General features: G+C 32.7%; 3 protein-coding genes across 5 annotated transcripts; 2 read left to right on the top strand and 1 right to left on the bottom strand.

The window, feature by feature from the left end:
• On the bottom strand, window positions 1-1,947 carry LOC131847371 (peptide deformylase, mitochondrial-like). 2 transcript variants are annotated; one of them, XM_059196936.1, is made up of 3 exons: window positions 1,542-1,947; window positions 1,005-1,125; window positions 1-239 (listed from the first exon to the last, which is right to left on the bottom strand). In XM_059196936.1, the coding sequence occupies exons 1-3, from the start codon at window positions 1,875-1,877 to the stop codon at window positions 46-48; spliced, it is 651 nt and encodes a 216-aa protein (XP_059052919.1). In that variant the 5' UTR covers window positions 1,878-1,947; the 3' UTR covers window positions 1-45. The 2 variants fall into 2 exon arrangements, with proteins under 2 accessions (XP_059052919.1, XP_059052920.1); XM_059196937.1 differs by lacking the exon at window positions 1,005-1,125 and having other exon boundaries at window positions 1,538-1,947.
• A 2,546-nt stretch (window positions 1,948-4,493) lies between these two features.
• LOC131847369 (3-hydroxyisobutyryl-CoA hydrolase, mitochondrial) lies at window positions 4,494-10,355 on the top strand. Of its 2 annotated transcripts, none has more exons than XM_059196935.1 (5): window positions 4,494-4,581; window positions 6,285-6,825; window positions 7,866-8,140; window positions 8,664-8,805; window positions 9,635-10,355. In XM_059196935.1, exons 2-5 carry the CDS (start codon window positions 6,285-6,287, stop codon window positions 9,778-9,780), a joined length of 1,104 nt encoding a protein of 367 aa, XP_059052918.1. In that variant the 5' UTR covers window positions 4,494-4,581; the 3' UTR covers window positions 9,781-10,355. The 2 variants fall into 2 exon arrangements, with proteins under 2 accessions (XP_059052918.1, XP_059052917.1); XM_059196934.1 differs by lacking the exon at window positions 4,494-4,581 and adding an exon at window positions 5,420-5,634.
• Window positions 10,356-16,686: 6,331 nt separating this feature from the next.
• On the top strand, window positions 16,687-21,740 carry LOC131847391 (odorant receptor 67c-like). The gene is made up of 7 exons (XM_059196965.1): window positions 16,687-17,179; window positions 17,552-17,852; window positions 18,812-18,908; window positions 19,401-19,508; window positions 20,306-20,413; window positions 21,046-21,105; window positions 21,699-21,740. Exons 1-7 carry the CDS (start codon window positions 16,687-16,689, stop codon window positions 21,738-21,740), a joined length of 1,209 nt encoding a protein of 402 aa, XP_059052948.1.
• Window positions 21,741-25,210: the final 3,470 nt, after the last annotated feature.

Here is a 25,210-nt window from a genome sequence, read left to right as displayed (position 1 = left end):
TTGTATAACCATAAAATTGATATATTTTCTAGATACAGGTATATGTTATTCAGGATGAAATGGGATTACAAGTTTTCCTTTTGATAAATTAACTTCCTCCCAACATGTACATGAGAATGTTTTCCGGTCCATCCTATCAATGTACAGTTTGCCATCCAAATGGTCTATTTCATGCTGAGCTATTCTTGCTGGCCAGTCTTTGAATATTTTAGATGTAATCTCTCCTTCAGAGTTGTAACCTGGAACAGCAGACATTACAAGATGGATAAATAAAAAGATGGATTTTATATTGTGTTATATATATATAAGATCATGACTTACTGTTTCAACCCCAAATAGGTAAATAATAAATATACTATAGTAGGTAGATAATAGGGTAGTCAGAGAAGTCCAAATGCTGTAGTTCAATCTTTAAACAACTCTTGTTTCATCTACTATCATAACTTGTATATGAGATACAATCCACAGTCAATCAGACAATAATCAGATCATGACAGATCAGTCCCGGGTTCATTTCATTTCATCACATCTAATTCATAATTGTTTTAATTATGTAACTATTTTATGTTATTAAATATACATTAATATCATGAGTTGTAGTCATAGGAAGGTGAGTATGTTCTGATAGCTGTGTATCCACCATGAAGTTGGTATCATGTATGGTTGGTTTTTATGGTTTTATGGTGTCAAATTAGCATAATTTGTGGCTATTTGGATTATATCAGAGAAGCTACCTCTACCATTACCTATCTCTCTTACCTATACCATTGCTACATGGCATTGCCTGCCAGTATAATCTTATTAATATTATAATTGCGAAAGTTTGTGAGTATGGATGGATGTTTGTTACTCTCTCATGCAAAAACTACTGAATTGATTTTGATGAAACTACAGTAATATAGCTTATACATCAGAATAACAGATAGGCTATAAATTTCATGTGGGTTTATACCCACATGAAGTACCCGCGGGCACAGCTAGTGTAAAATTAAAATATTATTTACCTGTAACTTCAACCTCTCTATACCTAGGTACTTCTGCCAAATACCCTTGCACACTTTCACAACCCTCTGAATGCACAACTTTTGTGTAATCAATCACTTTCAACTTAGGGTTTATGAACACCTAGAACAAACAACACTATTAAGGTTTTTGCACACTACAGCATCTTTGGAGTTTTATTATGTAAATGGTAAACAATATAAAATGTAAATGATAAACAATATAAATATAAATGGCAAACAATGTAAATGGTTATAAATCTGATAAAAATGACAAGTGTTTTGTACATACATTATATTATTTGACCTGATGGTAGACTATTAATAATTACCAATCTAGAGGATTATGAAGCGATGCCTCCATAGTCTGTGATTCCTCTGTCAAATCTCATCCGTCATTTGAAATACAGTTTATACAGCAAGCTGCTGGGCGGCAGAAATACGTGAGACAGATGTAGTAGACGATTTTGTACAGTCTATCTCAGTTTTTATATTATTTTTATGTGACAACTTATAGTATTCAACAATTTACTTACTCACAGTGAACGGTACTGCGCTCATTCCCCTGGACTTGACGATTTCTTTAGGAGTATACGATATCTGTTTATTCGTATGCTTCATCACAAATATCCTCATGTTAACACCTATTTGCGGCGCCGACATTCCTAAACTTCCATATTTATCAAGTACACATTCCAGTTTCTTGATAACTTTCTGAACACTCTCTGATTTAATACTAGGAATGGGCACGAGTTCTGAAACTTTACGTAATGTTGGATCTCCTACTTGCACGACGTGTTCGTAAGGTGGCAGTGTCTTGCCGTGACTAGGCCCCAACCTACCGTACCAATTCAGAAATTTCCTCATTACACCCATGTTTCTAATTTTTTAAATAATAACTAATCAAGAAATTGAAGAGTTCAAAAACCAATATGTTTGAGGTTATGTTTTGACACTGTTGATAGATTGACTGACATTGACAGTGACATCTTTGATTTAACTTAGTTAAGTACTTAAAGTACTTATATCGTAATAACAGTAATAAAACAGAAACAAGTACTTCGTAATTAAAAATATTTATGTAGTCATTTACCAGTAGAAAGTATTGCACTAACAATTTAATTATTGGTACTACCACTATTAATTCAAAAGGACGTAACTAAAGGATGTCCGGAAGTAGATTCATCATTTAAATGAAATATTGCAATTGAAATTGAAGTTGAACTAAATTTCAATTTGCGTGTAAGCAATAATATAAAAAATATATCAATAGATGACTTCTATGATAGATGTCTAATTCGTTAAAGTTTTGTGTAAATCAATTTAAATACCCGTGTAAACCCGGGGCGGTTCGCTAGTCTTGGCAGGTGAATGAAAGAATGGAAGAATGGCTTAGGGTTATTAGTAAACGAATCGTATGTCTCTAATTTCCATATGTATTCCAAGAAAGAAGTAAACAAACACAATGCACAATGACGAATATTTGTCTAACTTATCATGAAACAATGGGAAAAGTGCAATTGAATAATCAGAGCACACAACTGAAATTAGATTTACACTACGGGAAAGTGATTGCTAATAATGCAAATCCCATTCAGAGCAATATAGTATCAAATCTGGTCGACCTCCACTTTCCTCCAGTCCCCCAGTTTCAACTGTAATCATCGTATTTAATTCCTGGTGGACTCGACACGATGGCCTAACTAAAAATTCATCTTAAAAAAGAATAAGTATACAACTAAATTATATGTTTATAAATGTAACTGTCTAAATTTGGTTCTTCGTAAAATTTCCTTACTTGTAATTTATATCAACTTTATGTAACTTCGATTAAAATTCTATCTAGTCAATATTTGTAAATAATTAATAATTCAAATTATTTGGAATCAGTTGAGCCTTTCGGTCAAATGAAACTTGCACCACCCTGACTTCTTTGAATCTACTAGGATATTACGCTCTCTAGATTAGATTAATAAGAGAATTTTATAGTACTAGCAGAATTTTTCATATTAATGTAGGTTCATACTAATGATGTTTTCGTAATTCCGATATTCCTATATACAAATATCAGAACTAATTTACCTGCGTTGATTGATGCCGGAGCATCTTCAATATTAACTACTGTTATATGCGGTCAAAGTCTCAACCCATATACAACTAAAAAGGTAAAGGAATTTTAATTTCATTATAATTTCGTCATTGAATGCAAATTAATGTTTAGGCTTATTATTAAACATATATTCTCATAGTTGACGGTAGTATACTACGGCTACAGTAAGGATCGATTTTCTATAGGTATCTATACTAATAGTATATAAAGAAAAGTTTCGATTGTTTGTTTGCATTGGCTCCAAAACTACTGTACAAATATGAAAAATTAATTTACCATTACACTCCTACATTACCTGTTTGTATTTGTATATTATACATTATTATGTATGAAATCAAAGACTGTTGTCTGTTGACTTATGTGAATATATTTCAATTGTTTTTTATAATGTTTTTAAATATTTATGTACAAAATAGGTTTTAAACATATACCTTAGAAGATGTAATATGAATATTAACTAATTTATGAATAAAATGTACAGGAAATATGATTAACAAGCATTTTTTATAGGTCTGTGAAAGGTGCCTTATTGAATTCTGTCTTAATGACTCTACCCACCAACCTAACACATGGAGTAGTGTTATAATTGTGTCTGTATATTTCTTCTAAAATGCATCCATTTAGGACTTTGTAACTCTGTTGAAATCTATAATATACATTAACGCTAAAACTAAAATTGCCTTAGGACAGAAATTCTTTGAAATAATAATAATCAAGTTAATTGAATATGCATCACATTAGGATCAGGTAACTCTATAGAGTTACCTATCAAAAAATAATCTATAGCACTCAGATAGCCTTAAAAATAAAATCGTGATTTCTTGTTATTTAGACACCTGCACTAAATGTTTGTATTTGCCGGTTCTTTTATATATTATACATTATTATGTATGAAATCAAAGACTGTTGTCTGTTGACTTATGTGAATATATTTCAATTGTTTTTTATAATGTTTTTAAATATTTATGTACAAAATAGGTTTTAAACATTACCCTTTGAACATAGCCGATAATATTTTGAACAACGTTAGGAACGTAACGAATATTCGTATAAAACTTCGTTTTAAAAAAGTGATTATAATTTAAAAAATATATATACTATACGTATACTACAGCAATTATTTATATTCGAGCAAAGTGAGCGAATGAATAGCTATTCAAAAGTGGATATAATAAATTTACTTGAATAAAGATTATTTCTATTTATACATGACATGACATCAATAAAATGGATATACTTATGTGTTTGTGTGTTAAAAAAAATAATTTAAGATATTTGAAATTTTTGTTTAGAACCCGTGCAAAGCCGGGGCAGGTCTCTAGTTAACTATACGAAGAAATAGCCGTTAACGTTTTCATTGGTAATTGGATATTTCGCCTTCATGTGCGTTGTCTGTAGCAAATTGCTGTTCAGTGTTAGTGAAGGATTAATTATCACGATTGTACAACAACTACATATGGCATTTGCACAGTAAGAATATTACTTTCAAACTTATTTTTGCATTCTATCAGTGTCTACTTTTGTAAGTAATGTTTTATATATTTGACAAGAAGCACAATTTCAATAAACTTTGGGCCATTTAAATATTGATGTTATAAATAATTCAGAATTTTTCTGTGAGAAATTTAGACAAGGCCAATCTACTTAATTCCATATTTATATAGATATCTTTTTACAAGCTACAAAGCTATCCCAAATGGCTTAGACAGAGGCATAGTTAAGTATAGATGGAGGAAAACGGCAACCTAACGTGATGATCTTAACGGGAACGTTAGAAAAAATACTGAAATATTGTCAAATAGGAATTATTATAATATTTTTCACAACAGAAGTTATTATATTTCCTAACTAGATGTGCCCGCGGTATCATCCACTTGAAATTTATATAGGCTATAAATTCCAAGCAGAGGAAACCGCGGGATGAAAATGTTGCCCTGATTTATACACTATATTATTGTAAAGTTTAATTAAAATCTATTCAGTAGTTTTTCCGTGTAATACTTTTACACGGAAAACTACTGAATAGATCAAATAAAACATCTATCCATACTCACAAACTTCCGCGGTTATAATATTAGTGAGATTGAATTCCGAGAATTTCTTATTCAAATTCCTAGATAGAGAAAATAACTACTATACATCTTCAAGAACTAGTTATTTTTCAACTAGTTCTTTAAGTAGTATCAGATTTCTGATACCTACCTTCCTATTATTAATCGACTGTCATAAACGTCAGTCTCTAATAATTTTGCCGTGTTATCTGTCAGTCATGAATTGTCTTAAATAATGTTTTTTAACTGAACCCGGTTTATGTTTATCACATCAATTTAATAATTAATAGTAGCTTTTCTCCCATCTTTTTATTTTTATTTTTATTATCAGTACATATATAAATACACAATTCCGACCTTCATTGCTCTGGAATACTGTTTTTAATGTTACAGATGTTTTGATATAAAGTGACAATAAAATTAGAATCTATATTACTGATAAACAATTTGTTGTAAAGCTCAAACGTTCAAGGTTAGTAATTATGTAATATATGCTTTATTTATTACAATGATTATTTTAATTATGAAATAATAATAAAGTATTTTTCTATTAATTCTTAATGGAGGTTAGAAAAAATCATAACCTTTGGTCTTAAAAAATAATGTGTTAAGTAGCACTAACTCTTTAAAGTTTATTGTATCATAATTATTACATATAATAATATATAGAATATCAAATTTCTTTAAAATTAGAGTTAAATGTCCTTTTGAAAATACTTTTTAAAGAATGTATTCTCTTATTATTATTATTATTTTGATGAATATATTTTGTAAATTTATTTCTCTTCACCTTTACCTTATATAGTTTGCTTGTATGTTTTCTCCTGTTTCAAACTGACAGTTAATTATTTAGTACTAGCTGTGCCCGTGATTTCCAGCTGTATTACTGTAGTTCCATAAAAATCCATTCAGTAGTTATTGCATGAAAGAGTAACAAACATCCATCCATACTCACAAACATTCGCATTTGTAATATTAGTAAGATATTTCCATGTAAGGAGGTTTGAATACACCAACAAACTTTGGTATTGTAAGTCATACAGCCCATAGAGGCTGTAGACACTTATCAGGTAGACTGTGTAGTTGATTATGACCCTAATTGTACATATAAACTCATTGCAGATGTTCAAATTTGGAATAGACACTACACGAATTATATCAACAACATACAAACGAGCCATGTCAACACAAGAGCCCGAAGTGTTATTTGAGACCTTAAATAATGCTGGCATCATTACATTAAATCGTCAAAAAGCCTTAAATTCCTTAAACTTGTCTATGGTTAATACAATGTTGCCAAAACTGCAAGAATGGGAAAACAGTAAGCATATGGTCATAATAAAAGGTGCCGGGGAGAAGGCCTTCTGTGCTGGTGGAGATGTGAAGGCTGCCATCGATAGGGTAATCGGACCAAAGTTCTTCTTCACAGAGTACAATGTTAATTATTTAATTGGCAAATACAAAATTCCATACATAGCTTTAATTGATGGGATCACTATGGGAGGTGGTATGGGACTGTCTGTGCATGGCAGGTATAGGGTGGCCACAGAGAAGACAGTTATAGCCATGCCAGAGACAAAGATTGGACTGTTTCCTGATGTTGGTGGTTCTTATTTCCTGCCCCGGTTGCAGGTCAATCTTGGATTGTATTTGGGTTTAACTGGTGAGTGTTAATGTTTACTATTCTCATTATGTTTAACTGTAAGTTTATTAATTTAATGAATAACATGTAATGTTGAATGTCACTACAGAGAACTATATATATGGTTAAAGCTATAACAATAATTAAAGGTATAAAAATTTAAAAGCCAAGGATGATACTGATAATGTTTCCCTAAAAACTAAAGTGGAAAATTGAAAATAATTGTAAAAACATTCATGCAAACTGTGCAGTCATTTAATTCAAAACTTAATGGTATATGTCAGGTCACCAGTGGAGGATAATAGGTTGAGCATGGATTCAGCTCAAGTTAGATTCTGATGGGTTTACCAGGAATAAACAACAGTAATGTCTAGAACATGGAGGTTGACCTGACATGATACCTGCTGGCATATTGGCTCACTAGTTTCCATTACTAACAATGCCCTCCCTCATACTTCAATACAATCTGCATTATTAAGTAGTGTTACACAACACCAAGTTATGTCCATACATACAATGTCATGTTCTGGTGAATTAGTGCTAGGTGGTAGTGTTAAGAGTGTAGGAAAGAGGATTGCCAGTAATGTAGGACTAGAAAAGGTGCATCATTCCATTATCATCCTTTAAAAATGTAAAGTTACAATTATTTGAAAGTCATCAAGTTTCTTGCTCATTGTTCTTGTGATGAGACAGATTTCCAAATGAATGATGAGTGTGCATGGCAATAGTTGTTTATGCACGGGATTTTCATTTAATGTTCAACATAGACACCTATACATATAAATTATAAATAAACTGGCTTTTTAAAAAAAAAATCAATTGAGTTACTTGCCAGTTTTTCTCAATTGGATCTATATACTGAACTGGATGATAGGGAAAAATTATAATATAAAAAGTTTGACATTCATAAGCGGCTAAATTGTCCTACATAAATAAATAATTTTTTCATTAAAAAAATAATAATCAGTAGATTAAAAAATAAGAAGGACTATTTATGTACAAAATATTACTTAAACTTAAGTTTATTTAAATATAGAATTTTCTATTCTATTCTTATACAGGTGACAGACTAAAGGGGAAGGATGTAGTAAAAGCTGGCATAGCAACTCATTACGTCACAAGTAAACGTCTGTATGAACTAGAAACACTACTCTCACGATGCACCAGTGATGTTGAGATCAGTGCACTCCTCAACAAGTTCAATGAACCTCCTGAAGAGTTCTCGCTAGCTCCGCACATTAAACACATCAATTATTGCTTTGCCGCGTCCACAGTTGAAGAAATTATAGAAAGGCTCGAAAAAGTACAGAATGATTGGTCTGTAAAGACACTTGAGGTATGTAACTGTGTACATATATATATTACTTACACCTATACAGTGTATTAGGTATCGGATTTCTGATAATTAATTCACGTATCCTACGTTGTATTATATCGACGAAATATAAAGTGGGGTCTCAGCACTCACACCTCTGAATGACATTTTAAAATTTAATATCTCGTATTTTTACGAGTTCACTGAACCTCATTTTTTTATGTAGCCCCCATACACAAAAGTCGCCTTATTTAAAAGATTATAATATTTGCTAGCATTTAAAATAGTTTTTCTTAAGAAGTAATGCAAAATAATCTATGATATCCGTTAGTTTAACTGTAAAACATGGCATAATTTCACAATATTTTTTAAGTTAATATGCACTACCTTAGAAACCAGTCCCCTAACACATTGTTTTTCTCCATTTAATCTGTTCGCAAGGAACCGTGTTAACAAATAAGCACCACACTAGTATTGCTATTCAGGCTAATAATTTTAAAAACAGTGTCAAAATTATACAAAGTAAAAATGTATATCTTTTCAGACACTACACCAAATGTGTCCTGGTTCATTGAAGATCACGCTGCGAGCTCTACAGCGCGGCGCACAATTAGATCTGGCCAAGTGCCTTAAAATGGAGTACAGGATCGCTTGCCACTCCACAGAGAACCATGACTTCCCCGAAGGTGAGCACTTTTTTTAATCTTATTGGATTATGAAAACAATAAATACTAAGCTACAGAATCCAAGTTACAATGAATGAAAATAAAATGGCATACCATTATTAAAGAAAATTAATTTATAAATACAGCTATGTGATGTAACAACCTACATAGGGTTGCGGGTATTAACTGGATGAGAAGGCTGAATATTGTGCCAAATGGCATACCTTGATACATTAAATAAATAAATAACCCTGGACAATTAACACAGCGCAATCTAGTCCCACAGAAAGCAGAGCTTGTGTTATGGGTACTAGATAACTGATATAAATACTTAGATATTTTTTATTAAATATATACATATATATAAAAACACCCAGACCGCTACAAACAATCATATATATAAAATGTTTGCACACGAACCAGACGACGACGATGGTGTGCTACAAACAATCATACATCATGACCATTTTATTTGATTTCCAACTTTTTTTTAATTGCCCCAGGGCTCTTGGTTACCTAACTACGCCACAGCTGGTGCCCTGCCATTACATACCGTTAGCACAGGCGAATGCACCATTTTTTATAACCCATTACAAGAAGAAAATTATTGTAACTTTAATACTGTTTTTGCCACGCACAGCCACATTGTAGAATCACGTTCCAGCAGCGTTATTTCCGAACCCATACGATATTAAAACCTTAAAAAAAGAGCTTATTCCTTTTTAAAAGGCCGACAACGCACTTGCAATTCCCCTGGTGTTGCGGGTGTTCATGAGCGGCGGCAATCACTTACCATCAGCTCAGTCGCATGCTCGTTTGTCCCCTGTGCTATAAAAAAAATTGTCTGCAGGAGTACGCGCCCTCCTCATCGACAAAGACAACAAACCGCAGTGGAAGCCCAAGACCTTGGCTGAGGTGGACGAGGATTACGTGGAAAGCTTCTTCAAGAAGTTCCCCGAAGATAAGGAACTGCAGTTCCTCGACTCCAAACTGTAGATAAACAGGAAATATTTCTACAACAGGGTTTTATTGAATTTAGAAACAAAACCATAGAAATTTTTATGAATATGTTTAGGTCAGTCTCATGATGTTATGTTTTATGTTTGTCAGTTTAGACTATTTTTTTAAGTATATTTGAAATTCCTATAAATGTTATAGTTTTTTTCTAATTTGTTAGTTTTGTACAAATTGATATTCCAAGTCTAAAGCCAACTTTCCCCTCGACAGCTTTAACATAGACTAGATAGAGTTTTCACTTTACAGTTAAAGAAAACGCACAGTAACAAATGTAACTAGTGTACCAAAAGTATATGTATAAATAAAATAAAGTGGTATAATATAGTATCTGAAATCAATGTAAGGCAAGGAATTTAATTTCTGACCAGGTACGACTAATTTATTTTTTATGGTCATTTAAATATTACATAAGATTTTATAATCTTTCATTTAATCATTTTTGCTGAAGTAAGCGAAACTGTTCTTTAATATGTAAGGCCTAAGGTCGCTTTTAAATCTATAAATGTATCTAGAATATCCGTGCGCATACGCACGTCTGATTGCGAACTTTAATAGTACATACGATAACCAACCTCATCTTCCGGATTCATCAATTACAAGACATTTTCAATCCTATAGGTTTGTAATATGATTCAAATTGGATTGTGCGTCTCAATATGTTGGTCTCGAATGTAGGTATTTAGTTTGTATATTTAATTTGTATATTATGAGAGGTGTTATCTAAATATATATATGGTATATACCTACAGAGATAAGTGTAAGTGATGCATACATATAAAATATTACACAAGTTTGTTTATTTTTACAGTCATGTTTTATATTTTACAACGCGACAGTTTTTTGTTCAGGTTTTTGTGATTGGGCTAAAAAGTTTATTACTTAATGAATTTATATTATATTAGGTACCCCCGTATGTATAATATATGTACTCCGGCTTCGCACGGGTGTACATTTATTATACATATAAACCATCCTCTTGAATCACTCTATTAAAAAAACCACTTCAAAATCCGTTGCGTAGTTTTAAAGATTTAAGCATACATAGGGACGGACAGACAGCGACAGCGACTTTGTTTTATACTATCGAAACCTATATATGTTGATGAGATGCTGTCCACATATATAATATACAGTAAGACCTCGCTTAACGCTCCTTTATTTCAACCCGGAGAATCCCCGAAGTTGTGTACAGCGCTAGGTTTCCAAATATGTACTGTTCTAAATATGTACTAGTTCAAGAAACGAATGAAAGAGTTACAAATATATATACTCGCAATCTTTGACAATGCAGTAAGACCCCGCTAAGAACGTATCCCCCGAGTTAAGAGGGTTTTACTGTACATTTAAATGAAAAGCGTGACGGTCATCAATTACGTTGCAATTCCTAAGAATTATGAATCCACATACAGTTGCTCATATTGTAGTATTTAGTACTTACTTAAATTACTTACTATCAATTAAAAATCGCTCTGTACACAATGAGGGAAACGCCACGCTGGAACTGTCTCAATAAACTATAATTACCTCTGAAATAAATATATATTTATTATTTTCTAGACCGTTTGCATGAGTTTTAGTGACGGGAATTTATGTTAGTAAAATCTGATAATTTATCTGTGGTTACATCGATAGACGAGGTCAGCCAGCTAGTGACCACGGGGGTCAAAAATGTCACTTTACACGATCACATGCAAATCATATTTGCTTAGAATAACCCGCCAATTTAATAACAGCATCCATTTGTGTTAAAAGAGTAACTTAAAAGCTATGTTGAAACTAAGTGAAAGTATTGCATTGCACATAATAATTTAATAAGTGTTGTACAATTACTTAATTGATATAGTTCTCGTAATACTGCAATACTAATTATTTTTTCATCCCACTAACTTTACTCAACACATTCATTCACGCGCGATCAGGAGCGCGCGCGATGGCAAGGCCGCGCAATCGCGAATGCAAGCGCGCGCAATCGCGAATGCATATAATCATTTTTTTTGTTCACTCGTTCACGTATATGCAAATATTTATTCATGTCATTACATTTTGTAACGTTTTGTTTTTATTTCACATATTTTGTTGTCCAGAGACAAATAAGATTTAGATATTGTCAATAACTCGATAATTATGTTTTTGCTCGTAAATCAAATGTCGTTATTTTGTAATGACAGTTAATTATTAAAAAAAAAGTCACACGATTTATTTATTTAAGACTTATTTATTTAACGCGGGAGTGCGCGAGCTGGCGCTGGCGGCTCGCACGGTCTTTCTCGTGCTCTTTATCGATATTTACATAAACATTCTTTCCCGCTTGAAAGAGCGTGTAAAGGCAGCTATTTATTGAGCCCTCTGCTTAAAAAATATGCAGTATTATTGCGTATAATGGTAGCGAGACCATCGGTTGTAACTTCCGCAAACATACCGGAAGTGTTGCAGAACGGGAAGCGGAAATTCAGAGCATTTAAAAATAATCAGTTAATATTACACGGGAGGTCTATTAAATTCGGCGGATTATATAAAGCAAATAATGTATTATTTTGCGTAAAATACGCTTCTAGAGCCCCTGGTCGGAACCTTAAGATAACCTTATGTAATTAATATATTTTATCTGCATGACAGAGTTTATATTAATTAATTAATATTTTAAAGCTGATCATGGTATCAGCCACATCGATGAGCCAGTTGTCCATTAGTTTGGCGCGTAATTTTTTTTTTAATGCAGAAATATTATTTATATTAATGATATATTTCTGTATTAAAAGTAATCATAGCCATTTATAAACAATATTAACACTGCCGAAATATCGGGAATTCAATAAAAATAAAACGTGGTTAGGTCCCGTGATTATTATAAATACATTTGCGGCTCTATGCCTTATATTGGCAGATTGTAGTGTTGAAATTTCTTTTTTTATTTTATTTTGATACTGTCTAAGTGTTCAAAACTCATTAAATTTTGCCTAGACCCTTATTTCTCTTAAGAGGAAACGCAGACGTCGAACTTTTAAAAAATAGGTTTTTGACTATTGCAGTACTATCTGATGCCTTAGTAATAATAATAATAATATCTCATCTCCTCTCCTTAAGAGGGGAGATGAGAATTTTTGTATAATGATAATAATAATAATAATAATCAATTAATAATCTAATATATGTAAATTTTGTAGTAAATACATATTTACTCTACTGTCATTATCCAAAGAGAAAAAAAGAACTTGTTGTATGGACAAACACTTCCCGCGTTTTACTCTTAAAAGCAAGTAGATGTTAATCGTTGATTAAATAGAAAAATGACATTTATTAAAATTAGGAGCTAGAATTGCCTCATTTTATATAAGTCAATTAAATTCTCCACGTCGTCTTAATCATTATCTAAACACTTAAATTATATATAATACTTGTGTAATTTTTTGTTAAAACTTTAAATGAAAAATAATAATTTAATTAAATTTAAAAACTTTAAATGTTTGTCTTGTAAAAAATGTCCGTTTTGAATAGTGCCATTTTTCTATTTAACCGACGATATATCAAACCTGTAAATTAAATTGATCATGTTTTAAAAAAATATAATTAAATTACTCACATTTACTATTTCTTTTGTACAAAAATCCACTGCTATTACTGCTGGTATCTTAGCGAAAGATTAATATCTGTTTATTATTGCTTGGACTGTTTTCTATTGGACATTTGTCCAGTGTGACCATATCCACCTGAATTACCCTACAGTTTTATAAACATGTTGTAATTGTATATTGTTCTAATAATTTCCAATTTTGATGTACCTACTACTACTAGTTTTAGTCTTCCCTTATTTCTAGGAGGAATGTAATACTTATGGTTTGTGGTGCTTGCATAATTGCCACAATGTTGTGAAGCTGTGGAAGTACTCAATTATGATAGGACAGACATCACAATGTGTCTTTTCCAATTAAGTGTTATTTTACAAAAGCCAATTTCATTACTTAATGAATTTGTATTGTTTCGTCCACTGGCGACTACAAGTTAAAATATATTTATTATGTTTATGTTTTATTATGGCTTTTACAAGAGAGATATTATATATATAGTTTAAAGAAATTCTCGTTGCTGGGTTTATAATGAGTAGGTTCTAGAACAGAGGTTCACAAACTTTTTTGTTTTTCCCTTGCCATGTTGTTCAGTTTTGGGAAGATTTACCTGGTATTGATTTTTTGTAAATTTCTAACTGTACTAAAGTTTAGTGTTAAAAACATAAAGTAACAAACCGCTGTCGTAGACCCCTTGCAGTTTGTCATAGACCCCTGGGGGTCGATATAGACCACTTTGGGAATCACTGCTCTAGAATTTATCAATTTCATCATGGTGCCTTAGAATCTAGCGTTTTTCTATAAATTTTCAATTATTACCCATAATTACATGGCTTAATAAAGACAATGTTCATGTAGGTATATTTTTTATAAACGTTTGCATTTAGTCAGTGTAAATTGTGATATTATTGGAAGTGTGTATTTTATATCATGAAGTTTGAATGTATATTTACTATTGAAAACAAAATTATAATGAGTAATGACTATTGCTTTTTATTACCTAACCATAGAAATGTACCATACAATGCCAAGAAACCATCGTGATAAATGTCTGGTGAATTTGTCATGACTGACCTGATATGCTTATCCTATCATCCTTCACTAGCGCCGCACCAGATTAACCCTTTTCCACAAGCGAATGCACCATTTCGTAATAATCCTATAAAAAAAAAATCCCTTCCTTATCTGATGACTGGATCTGTTGGTACTTCAGTAATTCTGTCCTTTTGTTTATTATTCCGTTTATGTTCCTGACACAGTCTCTTCGGCTATGAATAGAATTCACGACCGTTCACTGTAAGTCAGCGCAGTAAACCACTAAGCTACGACGCTTTGAGGTAAGTCTAAAACGTACATTGGGTTAAAATTAATTATTCATTACACATTACTGTCGCATCATCGCTTTAAAAGTGACATAAACGTATGACAATTACAGCTAATTAAGTTATAAAACAGCAGAATGTTATTAACGACAATTAAAAAAAAGACCTATTCTCGTATCGTATGGACAGACGAGGCCGAACTCGTATTGCTGAATGCTAGTTGTTTTTTACGTGTAAAAGATATGTTAATTAAAAAAATGACCTATTCTCAGACGACAGACGAAGTCGAACTCGTATTGCCGAATGCTACGTGTCTTTTGCGTGTAAAAGATATATTAATTAAAAAAAACTTATTTTTGTATCGTAAGGATAGACGAGGCCGAACTCGTATTGCTGAATGATAGATACTAAACAAATAAATTGTCATATCTAAGTACGTGTAAAAATTACACGTACTTAGATATGTTAATATATTTGTTTAGTATCTATACCTATATATTAATTGTAAAATATTCGAATAAAATAATAAATTTGTCAATATTCGAGTTCGAAAATCGAATTTCGATTTTAACCACATAAGCACCGAGATCAAGCATATCGTTTTACATACGATTTTCGCGGGTTCGATTCCTCGCAAGTATTCAAGTATTTATATCAGTTGTCTTATACCTGTTGTACCTATAACACAAGGTATGCTTAGCTTGGGACTAGATGATGTGTGAATTGTCCCACTATAATTGGAAATTGGTATTGATTTAACCATTGAGTTTTATTTCTATGAATTAACTACTAACTCATTTCCGTAGCTTTGCAGAAAGCGGCTCTTATTATGTTTTTTCTTTTGTAATTTCTGCGAATTTTTACACCTGATTGTAGCAGATGTTGAAAGCATTGATGGTAGGTTCATTCGATGTTCCTACACGTGAATGGATGGTAGGTACATGATATCAGGTTTGATGTGCTTTATCATCTCTATATAATTTGATCTCCTCTTATATATTTTCATTAATATTATAAACGCGAAAGTTTGTGAGTCTGAATGGATAGATGTTTGTTATTCTTTCACGCAAAATGTACTGAACGGATTTTGATTAAAACTTCCATAGATCAGTGGCGGTTTTACCCATTGCATGTCTCCGGGCAGCAGTCTTTGCGAGGCACTCACTGGTTCTGTAACGCGGTGGTTATCCTTACCACTGTACCGTTATATATGTTGTGATGAGGTGTCGCTACATAATATATTTTTTATTGTAGTATATAGGTAGTGAGTATACTGGTGAAATGATTGCACGATTACATTATTAAGTTTATTGGTAGTATGGCTCATTAATAACGCATACAGTCGACGCGGAGTTGGGACGTAGACTGATTTTACATTGAACTTAAATCTATGTTAGCGGAGACGTAAACTAATAGAAGGGTCTCAAGTGTTTACAAGTGTAGGCACAGTTGATTAAAATTTGCTTGGGTTGTTACGCGAGGGCCCTGCAAGAGGCCCCGTGCGGCAACCCTGTTCGCCATCCCCTAAGCCCGCCACTGACATAGATTATACGTCAGAATAACACAAATTTCACGCGATTTGGCAAAGCTAGTAGTAATAGTAATATAAAAATATTTTATTGCAAGAATGTAAAGCATAATTATAGAAAAAAGAAAACTGCCTATGCTATATAAACAGTTCATTAAATTATAATTAATATTGCAAATTTAAATCCTCTTTATTAACATCATATCACATCACACTATGTGATTTCGTATTTTAACTATATTTATTGTCATTAATCACATTAGATTCATTTTTGAAATACATAATTTCTTAGTAATTTTTTTCTACACTTCCATAAGATATAATTATGCGGCAAGGGGTTTTTAATCTACATATAATTATCTAATAGACATTTTTAAATAGCTGTCTAATTATTACCTAGGAACTACATATATGTAGCAATGTGTTTGCGTCCTTACAACACTGGAAAGTGAGTTTTCATCAAGCAACGACAATGGGCGAGTCATATGGACCGTACCAATCAAATTTGACTACCAAATACTTCTCAAAACTATGTCACATTATATTTTTTTGGGGTTTACCAAATTTCTGGATAGAGGACTTGAAACTATCCAGAACACTCATAATATCATATACATATTTCACGAGATTCGTCACTGCATTATTATATATTTTTCTAATATTGGAATACGGCGCTTTTTTTACTCAGCCATCATTGTCAGAGAAACAGAGCACAGACAGACTCCTGTTCACATTTTCTCATCCCCTACTCTTTAGTTATACCTTTTTTATGAACCGTAATATGCACAAGATCAAAGATCTACTGTACAGTCTCACTGTAACATTAAAAACTGAGTACAATTATCACAATATCGAAATTAGTATGATTCGAAAGGGAAAATTGTATTGCGTTGGATGTATAGGAATATGTTCCATGGCAATGGTGATGTACGGGATTGATGGAGCTACGCAGTATTTAAATACAGGTAAGAAAGAAATTACATACTGTATAATGAATGGAATGAAGTAAACTGTATAAAATAATATACTGTCTACCTATCTCACATTTTTTTTATATCTCAGAACACACAGCCCATTGCATATTCTATATAACTGTACCTATATTGCTACGAAATAATGTTTATATTGAAATGGCAGATTCAAATTCAAAAAAATTCAAAAGTGCTTGTAAACTCAGTACAAGCATTATTGAATTTTTTTGAATTTGAATCTGGCACTCATTCCGACCGCAGATTCAAAATAAGAATTAGTAAGAAACTTGTGTGTTGCTCTTTTAAATAGATTTTTTTTATATAAATAATTTTCATTATTCCTTGAATGTTTATTTGAATTTCCAGGAGCGTCTTTTACTACAGTTATAACAGCATGGCCTGACGTGAACGATACACGACAAAACGCGCACATGTTCCGAGTGGTCACGTATGTCATTTGGTGGGTCTTCATGTTCCGAGTATTTAGTGCGTATTTACTTATAATCCCAATAAACGTTTGCCTGAGCCACCAATACATACAATTAAGAACTTACTTCCACTCTCTTGCCGCCATTTTTGAGGATAACAAGTTATCGCCCGACAAAATGGATGAGAAATACGAAGAGGGATTCGTGATTGGGATAGGGCAACATGCGATGACTATAAGGTATGTAGGTAATTACATCTGTATCGACGTAGAGTTTCTAGAAAGTTCTTTGTATACATATTTCAGCCGTTAGGAGGCTATGTAAGCTCTGTTTCAATTAAAGGGCGAGAATGGTTCTTTCATTGAAACAGAGGTATAATATTAGGTTTTACCCGTGACTACTTCAGCGCGGATTTGATTTCTTTTTTATTACAATTGTTAAAACTTTAAAATTATAACTTATAACTTTATCTACCTGCGAGTTTCAGAGATTAGCAAGAACAAACTGACAGACAGACAAATATTTTTACGGTGGATAGGTGTAGGTTGATGGTGGACAGGATATCAGTGGGGTCTAGTCACAAAAGCCTTAAAACTGGGTTTTGATTCAACTCCAACTGCAGTACCCTCAATGCCCGCAATACTCTTGGTCCTAATGTAGTCCAAAATATCTTGTGCCTTGATGGCGTATGTTAGCGGGAAAATTCATGCTATAGAATGTAATATTGTATTATCTGTGATATAAAGAAGGATATAAAAAATTCTCATGTTACAATGTTAGATATATAAAAAAAAATGTTAGATATCATATTCCTCCGAAATGACTACCTTCGACTTGACCGATTTTTATTAAATTTTTTATGCACATCCAGTAATGTCTCAGAATCGAGATCTATCTACTTTTTATACTCCTAAGTGATAAGGGTTGTGTATCCTAACATTTATTTTTTGTGTATTATTAAAAAATACATATAACCCCAAATTTTCACCTGGTAGAAGGGTAAAAATTTAGGGTTGTATATATTTTTTGTTTAATAGCGTATTTAATTTATATGGTAAAACAATCTTTGCCGAGACAGCTAGTGTATAAATATACATATGATGGTAAAAGACAACTTCTTACACAAAATCTTGCAAATCTGAGGAATAATCTAGTAGATAAGTTGTAATAAATTAATAAAGTTTTATTTTATTTTAAGGTGCGCACGCCACAATCAGGACGTGTGCAGCGCCATCTTCGTTGGTCAAATAATGGTCAACGTTCAAGTGCTGGTGCTCCTCATGTCTCAATTAGTGGTGGGTATCCTGCATCACCAATAATCTTCTCTAAAATCTAAGAAGTCTTGAAATACCGATAACATTTGTTAACACATCATATAGATACGTCATTGACTTGTTTTGTTAAAAATAAGACTAAGAATCTTCTAATACTCGAGGGAAACTCCGAGCAGTTTCCGGGACTTGTGATGCGGGTATAGGTTTAAGAGGCCCTTTATTTCGTTTCTCTCCCTGCTTAGACAAATCTGTAGTAATTTCTGTAGTTACTGCAGTTGTAAACAGGTCAAGATCTTTTAGAGGAAAACAGAGTTGAAAAAGATTTCGCAAGTATTTCACTCACTCCCACTTCGACTGCATATAAATTTAATAAAGTCGTTTGTTAGTTCGTAATATTTAATGCCGTTATTTCTTTTGTAAAACATAAATGTTCCCATAATAAGTTGACTACTTTAGAACGTAATCTAGAACTTTAATGGTACCAGAATTACTACGTAGTCATTCATGTTACAGGCTTCCGAGAGGAGTCTGGGCACATTGTTCGTGGCAGCCACTACTTCCGTCTCACTGCTGTTCTCCACTGGTTTCTTCATGTGGAATGCTGGAGACGTCACAGTTGAGGTCAAATTAAATTTATTTCTAGTTCGCTACCAAGTTTATATCAAATTTATTGTTATCTAAACTAATATTTTAAAAAAACATAAGATAAACTACGGGAAGCCACAATGTATATTATTCGCGGTGCAATAAAATCGAGGAAACTAAATAAATCAATAAAAAAAAATGCAGTTAACTGCATGGACCTACAGTCAGTCATGGAAATAAAGGCGTAAGTATAAAAAAAATTATAAAGAGGAAAGGTTTGTTCGTTTGTATTGAGTAGGCTCCGAAACTACTGGACCAATTTGAAAAATTCTTTCACCATTAGGAAGCTACACTATCCCTGGGTGACATAGGCTATATTATATTTCCAAAAAATATGAATCCTTACGATAACTCCAATAATGTAACCCAAAGTGCAAAAAATACATAAAAAAATACGTGTGCTCTGCGAAAACTATTGATGATAGAACTCTATACTCGCCACTTTAGTCGCTTATGTGTCATAAGCGACTAAAGTGGCGGGAGTTCCAAGTCCAGTTCAAATTTTTTCCCTACGGTCCAGTTCAGTATATAGATCCAAATGTGTACTTATATAGGTGTCTATGTCTAACATTGAATAAAAATCCCGTGCATGAACAACTATTGCCATGTACGCTCGTCATTCAAGTAAAGTTTAGTGACTTTGCTCAGTAAATATGATTTAACAGATGTTTTGAATTTATTTAAAATCGAGAATATCCTTTGGTATCTTATTGTAAATTTTTATACCTATACCCATAAAAGATCTATTGACTTTTTCTAAACTGTACCCGCAGGCATCAAAACTAGCAACAGCTATGTACAGTTCAGGTTGGGAGAACTGTACACGCAGGTGTGCAGTACGAGTGCGGAAGCTGTTGGTCCTGGCCATGATGCAGGCTCAGGTAAATACTAGTGTTTTTTTTATGGACTATTCTAATGTTGTTGGCCGCAGCTGGCTCTTGCAACTTCACCGAATGATAGGCCAGATGGCACTCCAAACCCGTGGAAGAACTTATAGAGCGGCTAAAGGTTAAATCGCGCCTGACGGATACGTCTTTAGTCTAAGGGCATCGCTAGGTGTTCGAGCCTCGCCTCAGGCCGTCATTTATCGATATTTCTGATATAGTATGGTTTCTGACCTCTTTGGTCATGCATTCAAGAAGAAAGAGTGATCGAGTGAATATAATACGTTTAAGTATTTAAAACCCAAAAACTCGGAAACGTTTCCGATGCTTGCGGGTTCAAATCCTCGCACGGTACAATAATTTCTATACATGAGTATGATGTTTATACAAAATAAAAATAAATATGTAGGTATTTATTTCCCTTATTTAGTACCCACGACTTAAGGTCTGCTTAGCTTGAGACTAGATGGCGCTGTGCAAATTGTTCTCAGTTATCATTATATGCAGTTTAAATTAAATTTCCAACTTCAATTTTTGCTTGTTTAGTGCGCTTAGTAATCGCTCTACATAGTTTGGAACTAGATGGCGCTGTGTGCGATCGAAATAGACTATGCTACCTCTGTTTTCAGAAACCAGTGATAATCCGCGGTATGGGCGTTATTGAGATCTCGTATCAGTCGTATTTATCGGTAAGAATTCATATTAAACCAACTGCATGTCTCGTGTTTTACTAAGCAATTACATATATATAAAAAACCACATCTATTAAACATATCAGTTTTTTTAAGTGATGATAATTGAATGGTGCACCAGCCTGCGCTAACGGTATACGCTGGCGGGGCACCAGTGGAGGATGATAAGATGAGTATGAGGCCAGGTCAACTACCCCATCGTGACAAATTCACCAGAAATTTAACATGACGGTTTCTTTTTCTTCATTCTCTTCCTATCATCTTCAACTAGGATAATTTATGTTTAAAATCGCAGACGAAGTGATGGGTAAAAGCTAGTATAGAATAATGACAATTATAACCAGACTAGCTTTTGCCCGCGGCTTCGCTCGCGTTAATTTATACCCTTAGGGGTAGAATTAATCAAAATCCTTTCTTAGCTGATGCCTACGTCATAACATCTACCTGCATGCCAAATTTCAGCCCGATCTGTCCAGTGGTTTGGGCTGTGCGTTGATAGATCACTATGTCAGTCACCTTTGAGTTATATATTTTTAGATATATACATAGTTATGTTATTAGTGTACTAAATATTTTTAATTGTGTTTTAGATCGTCAAGTCATCGTACTCCGTATTCTCAGTGCTGTACTGAAATTGATAAGAATTTCACAAGTAAGCACAAGTGTTACGTCTACCATGACGTCAACAGTTCAGAATAAGTGACAATATAATAATGTTATTTATAAACTTTCGTGTTTAATACATTTAATATACAAATTATATCAGCCGTGGTCACGAGCCGACTGATCTCTGACTGTCGGCTCGTGGACCACGGCTATTGCACGGCTAGTCGAAACGTCGAGAGAGGTAAATACCTTTATTTGCTATAAAAATATTCGTGTTAAGACCCGGTTAATAATATAAATAATCTATAACAATACTGTATATACAAATAAACGACAGTAAGATATTGTAGTACTTGAATAAATAAATAAAATAAAAATTATATGTCGTGTTTTCATTAACTTGTAAGTTAAGTCCTTTTTAACTATTTAGTTTAGTAGTTTAGTCACACGCTTAGTTTAAATATTTATGAATTCAAAATGCTATTAAAATTTTGTATATTTATTTTTATTTTCAACATATTTTCACATCATCATCTGCTTCTTCCTTATCCCATTTATTTGTGGTCGGCGTAATATGTTTTTCTCTTCCATTCATCCCTGTTCGCAGTCATCGCGTTATTTACTTCCTTTCTTACCATATCATCTTTCACACAGTCCATCCATCTTTTTTTCGGTCTTCCTCTGCCCTTATAATCATCCACATTCATATGTAACACCTTTCTTAAGATATGATCTTCATTCCTACGCATTACATGTCCATACCATGATAGACGATTACTCTTCAACCTCTCTGACACCAGCGCCACTTTCATACTTCCTCTAATGTATACATTCTTTATCTCATCCATTCTTGTCACATCACACATCCATCTCAACATTCTCATAGTGCGATATATCTTAAAATGTTAATAAAATAAAATTGTAATAGAGATAGATAAAATTAACAAAGACACAGACCGCTGTCTGTGGAAAAAACAAATAAAACAAAATAATAATAAAATAACACACACCACACGCAGGGTGGAAACCTGACCTACATGTTGGTATATATTTTTTTGTTAAGGATAGTGATAAAAAATCACGACAAGCATGAAGGCCGAGAGGTTCTATATAAATAAATATTTTTGCCTTTGATTATTTAATATTTATAATCAGTTTAAATAACAACCGGGGTAGAACTCTATGGACTATTTTTTTTAATTGAACAAGACCATTCTTATGAAATTAAAAAAAAATAGTAATTAATTAACACAAGCAATTTGAACAATGGTTGCCGATATATTAATCAATCGGAATAGAACTCTATGGACAATGTTTTTTTAAAAAAACAAGACCATACTTTTTAATTAAAAAAATAGTAATTAATTAATACAAGCAATTTTAATCATGGTTGCAAATATTAATCAACCGGAGTAGAACTCTATGGACTATTTTTTTTTTAATAAGAATGGCAAACAAGCTTACGCCCCACCTGATGGTAAGCGGTAACAGTCGCCTATATACATGAAAAGCACTACGGACATACCATCATTGCTGTATCTATTTAATATTTGTAGATCAAACACATATAATATATAATAAATATAAATAAGCTATGGAAGAGTGGAGCCTCTATGGAAGACAGGCACAGGTTTTACGACTTTAAAGCATTTTAAATTTATGTAATTTTAAAAAATAGCAAAGCATTCAAATATAAAAATAAATTTCAATATTTAAAAAATCTATAGAAAATTATATATGTACCTTTTTTTTTAACGTGGAGAAAACCTTCATAAATCGTCCACCTGTCCCGTCCGGTGGGATATGTGAGATTCGTACTCACTAAAAACTCCACGGTGTTCCTCGTTACCCAAGTCAGCATGCTATGGGAAGTATATTCATATTCTACCGCGACAGCTGTAGCGACGGCCAGCTCTGTGAGGTGTTTAGAGCGACCCCTTCTCATTTTAAGAACTTATTACAAACCTTCAAAAGATGTTTAGAAGGGCGTACCTTCTAAACATCTTTTGAACACGCGCATATCTTTTTCTAAAGGTGTTTAGAAGGTACGCGAAGGTACACGCGCATATCTTTATAGAACCCGTTTTACAGAGAACGCACGCCCTCGCGTGCACTACTCTGTGGTTCAAATATAGAGGTCACAGGATATTATAATCTCTCCTACGGCGTCCAGCTCTCCGATGGCGTATATTAAATTATATATGTAACTAATATGATTACATAAAGAAATGGACTTCCGTAAAATAACTCCTAAGTTTTAATAAGATACCAACAGTTTAAGTATTTATTATTTACATTCTGGATGTGACTGTGAATAAGATAACTGATTGACATCCTTACTAGTATTATAAACTAGCTGTTCTTGCGAATTCGTCCGCGTGGAATTTGAAATTATTTTTCTAAAATAAAAGTAGCTTAAGTTACTCCTTATTACATCAGCTACCTGCCAAAAAAAGTCCCGTCAAAATCGGTCAGCCATTTCAGAGATTAGTCGGACAGACAAAAACAGACAAAAATTGGAAAAAATGTTATTTTGGTGTATGTGGCGTATTTATATTCATATGCGTGTAGTAAAAAACGGTTATTTCAATATTACAAACAGACAATCAAATTTTATTGATATGTATAGATGTGAAAGTTGGGATGTCTGTTACGCTGTCACGTAAAAAAAAAACTACTGAACCGATCATCATAAAATCTTTTACACATGTTCTTTGAGTTATTAGAATGAACATAGGATACTTTTTATTTAAAAAAACGAATATTTTTTATTCAATGGCTTCAATGCGAGCGAAGCCGCGGGTAAAAGCTAGTAATAGATAGATAGATATATCGTTTATTTGTTTGTTACTAATCACACACAACATGTTCATAAGAATAGATAATACATAATACGACATAAGATTTACAAGTTTGTGTGATATGTAGCAATACAAAAAGGTCGAAGCTCAGCGTGGAACATTGTTCAGGGAACAAAACAATGATGTGCTAATTGGTGGTTTGTATTCACACACTTAAACTTAAAAATGTAAAGTAATAATAAAATTATTTAAAAGAGCAACACGCAAGTTTCTTGCTCGTTCTTCTTGTGATGAGACAGCTTTCCGAATGAGCGGTAGATTAAAAAATTGTTCATAACAAAGCACAAAAGTGCTTTAATGTAAGTTTATTTGAATAAATGATTTCTATTCTATTCTATTTTCAGCTTCAATCCATTTGCGGGTACGTGAAAATAATAATTAAAATAAATATAAAATAAAAAGAGCAATATTATTGTGACTGTCTGTGCGGTGTGTGTATAATAAAAATAATGTAAATAGTTCATAGTATAATTTGATATAATTTTAACGAAGTGGTAAGGATTAAACAAGAAAAAAGAAAATATTAATAAGAATAACATAGAAAAAAAATTAAAAATCATTACGTTGCACGTATATGTATTTTTTGTAGAAAACGAAAATAACATTTTGAACAATCTGTCAATATATTTCTACGG

The sequence above is a fragment of the Achroia grisella genome, unplaced genomic scaffold, assembly GCF_030625045.1.
Source record: "Achroia grisella isolate CSIRO2021 unplaced genomic scaffold, CSIRO_AGI_Agris_v1 utg524, whole genome shotgun sequence".
Lineage (NCBI taxonomy): Eukaryota > Metazoa > Arthropoda > Insecta > Lepidoptera > Pyralidae > Achroia > Achroia grisella.
This window is presented reverse-complemented; position numbering and strand designations above follow the sequence as displayed.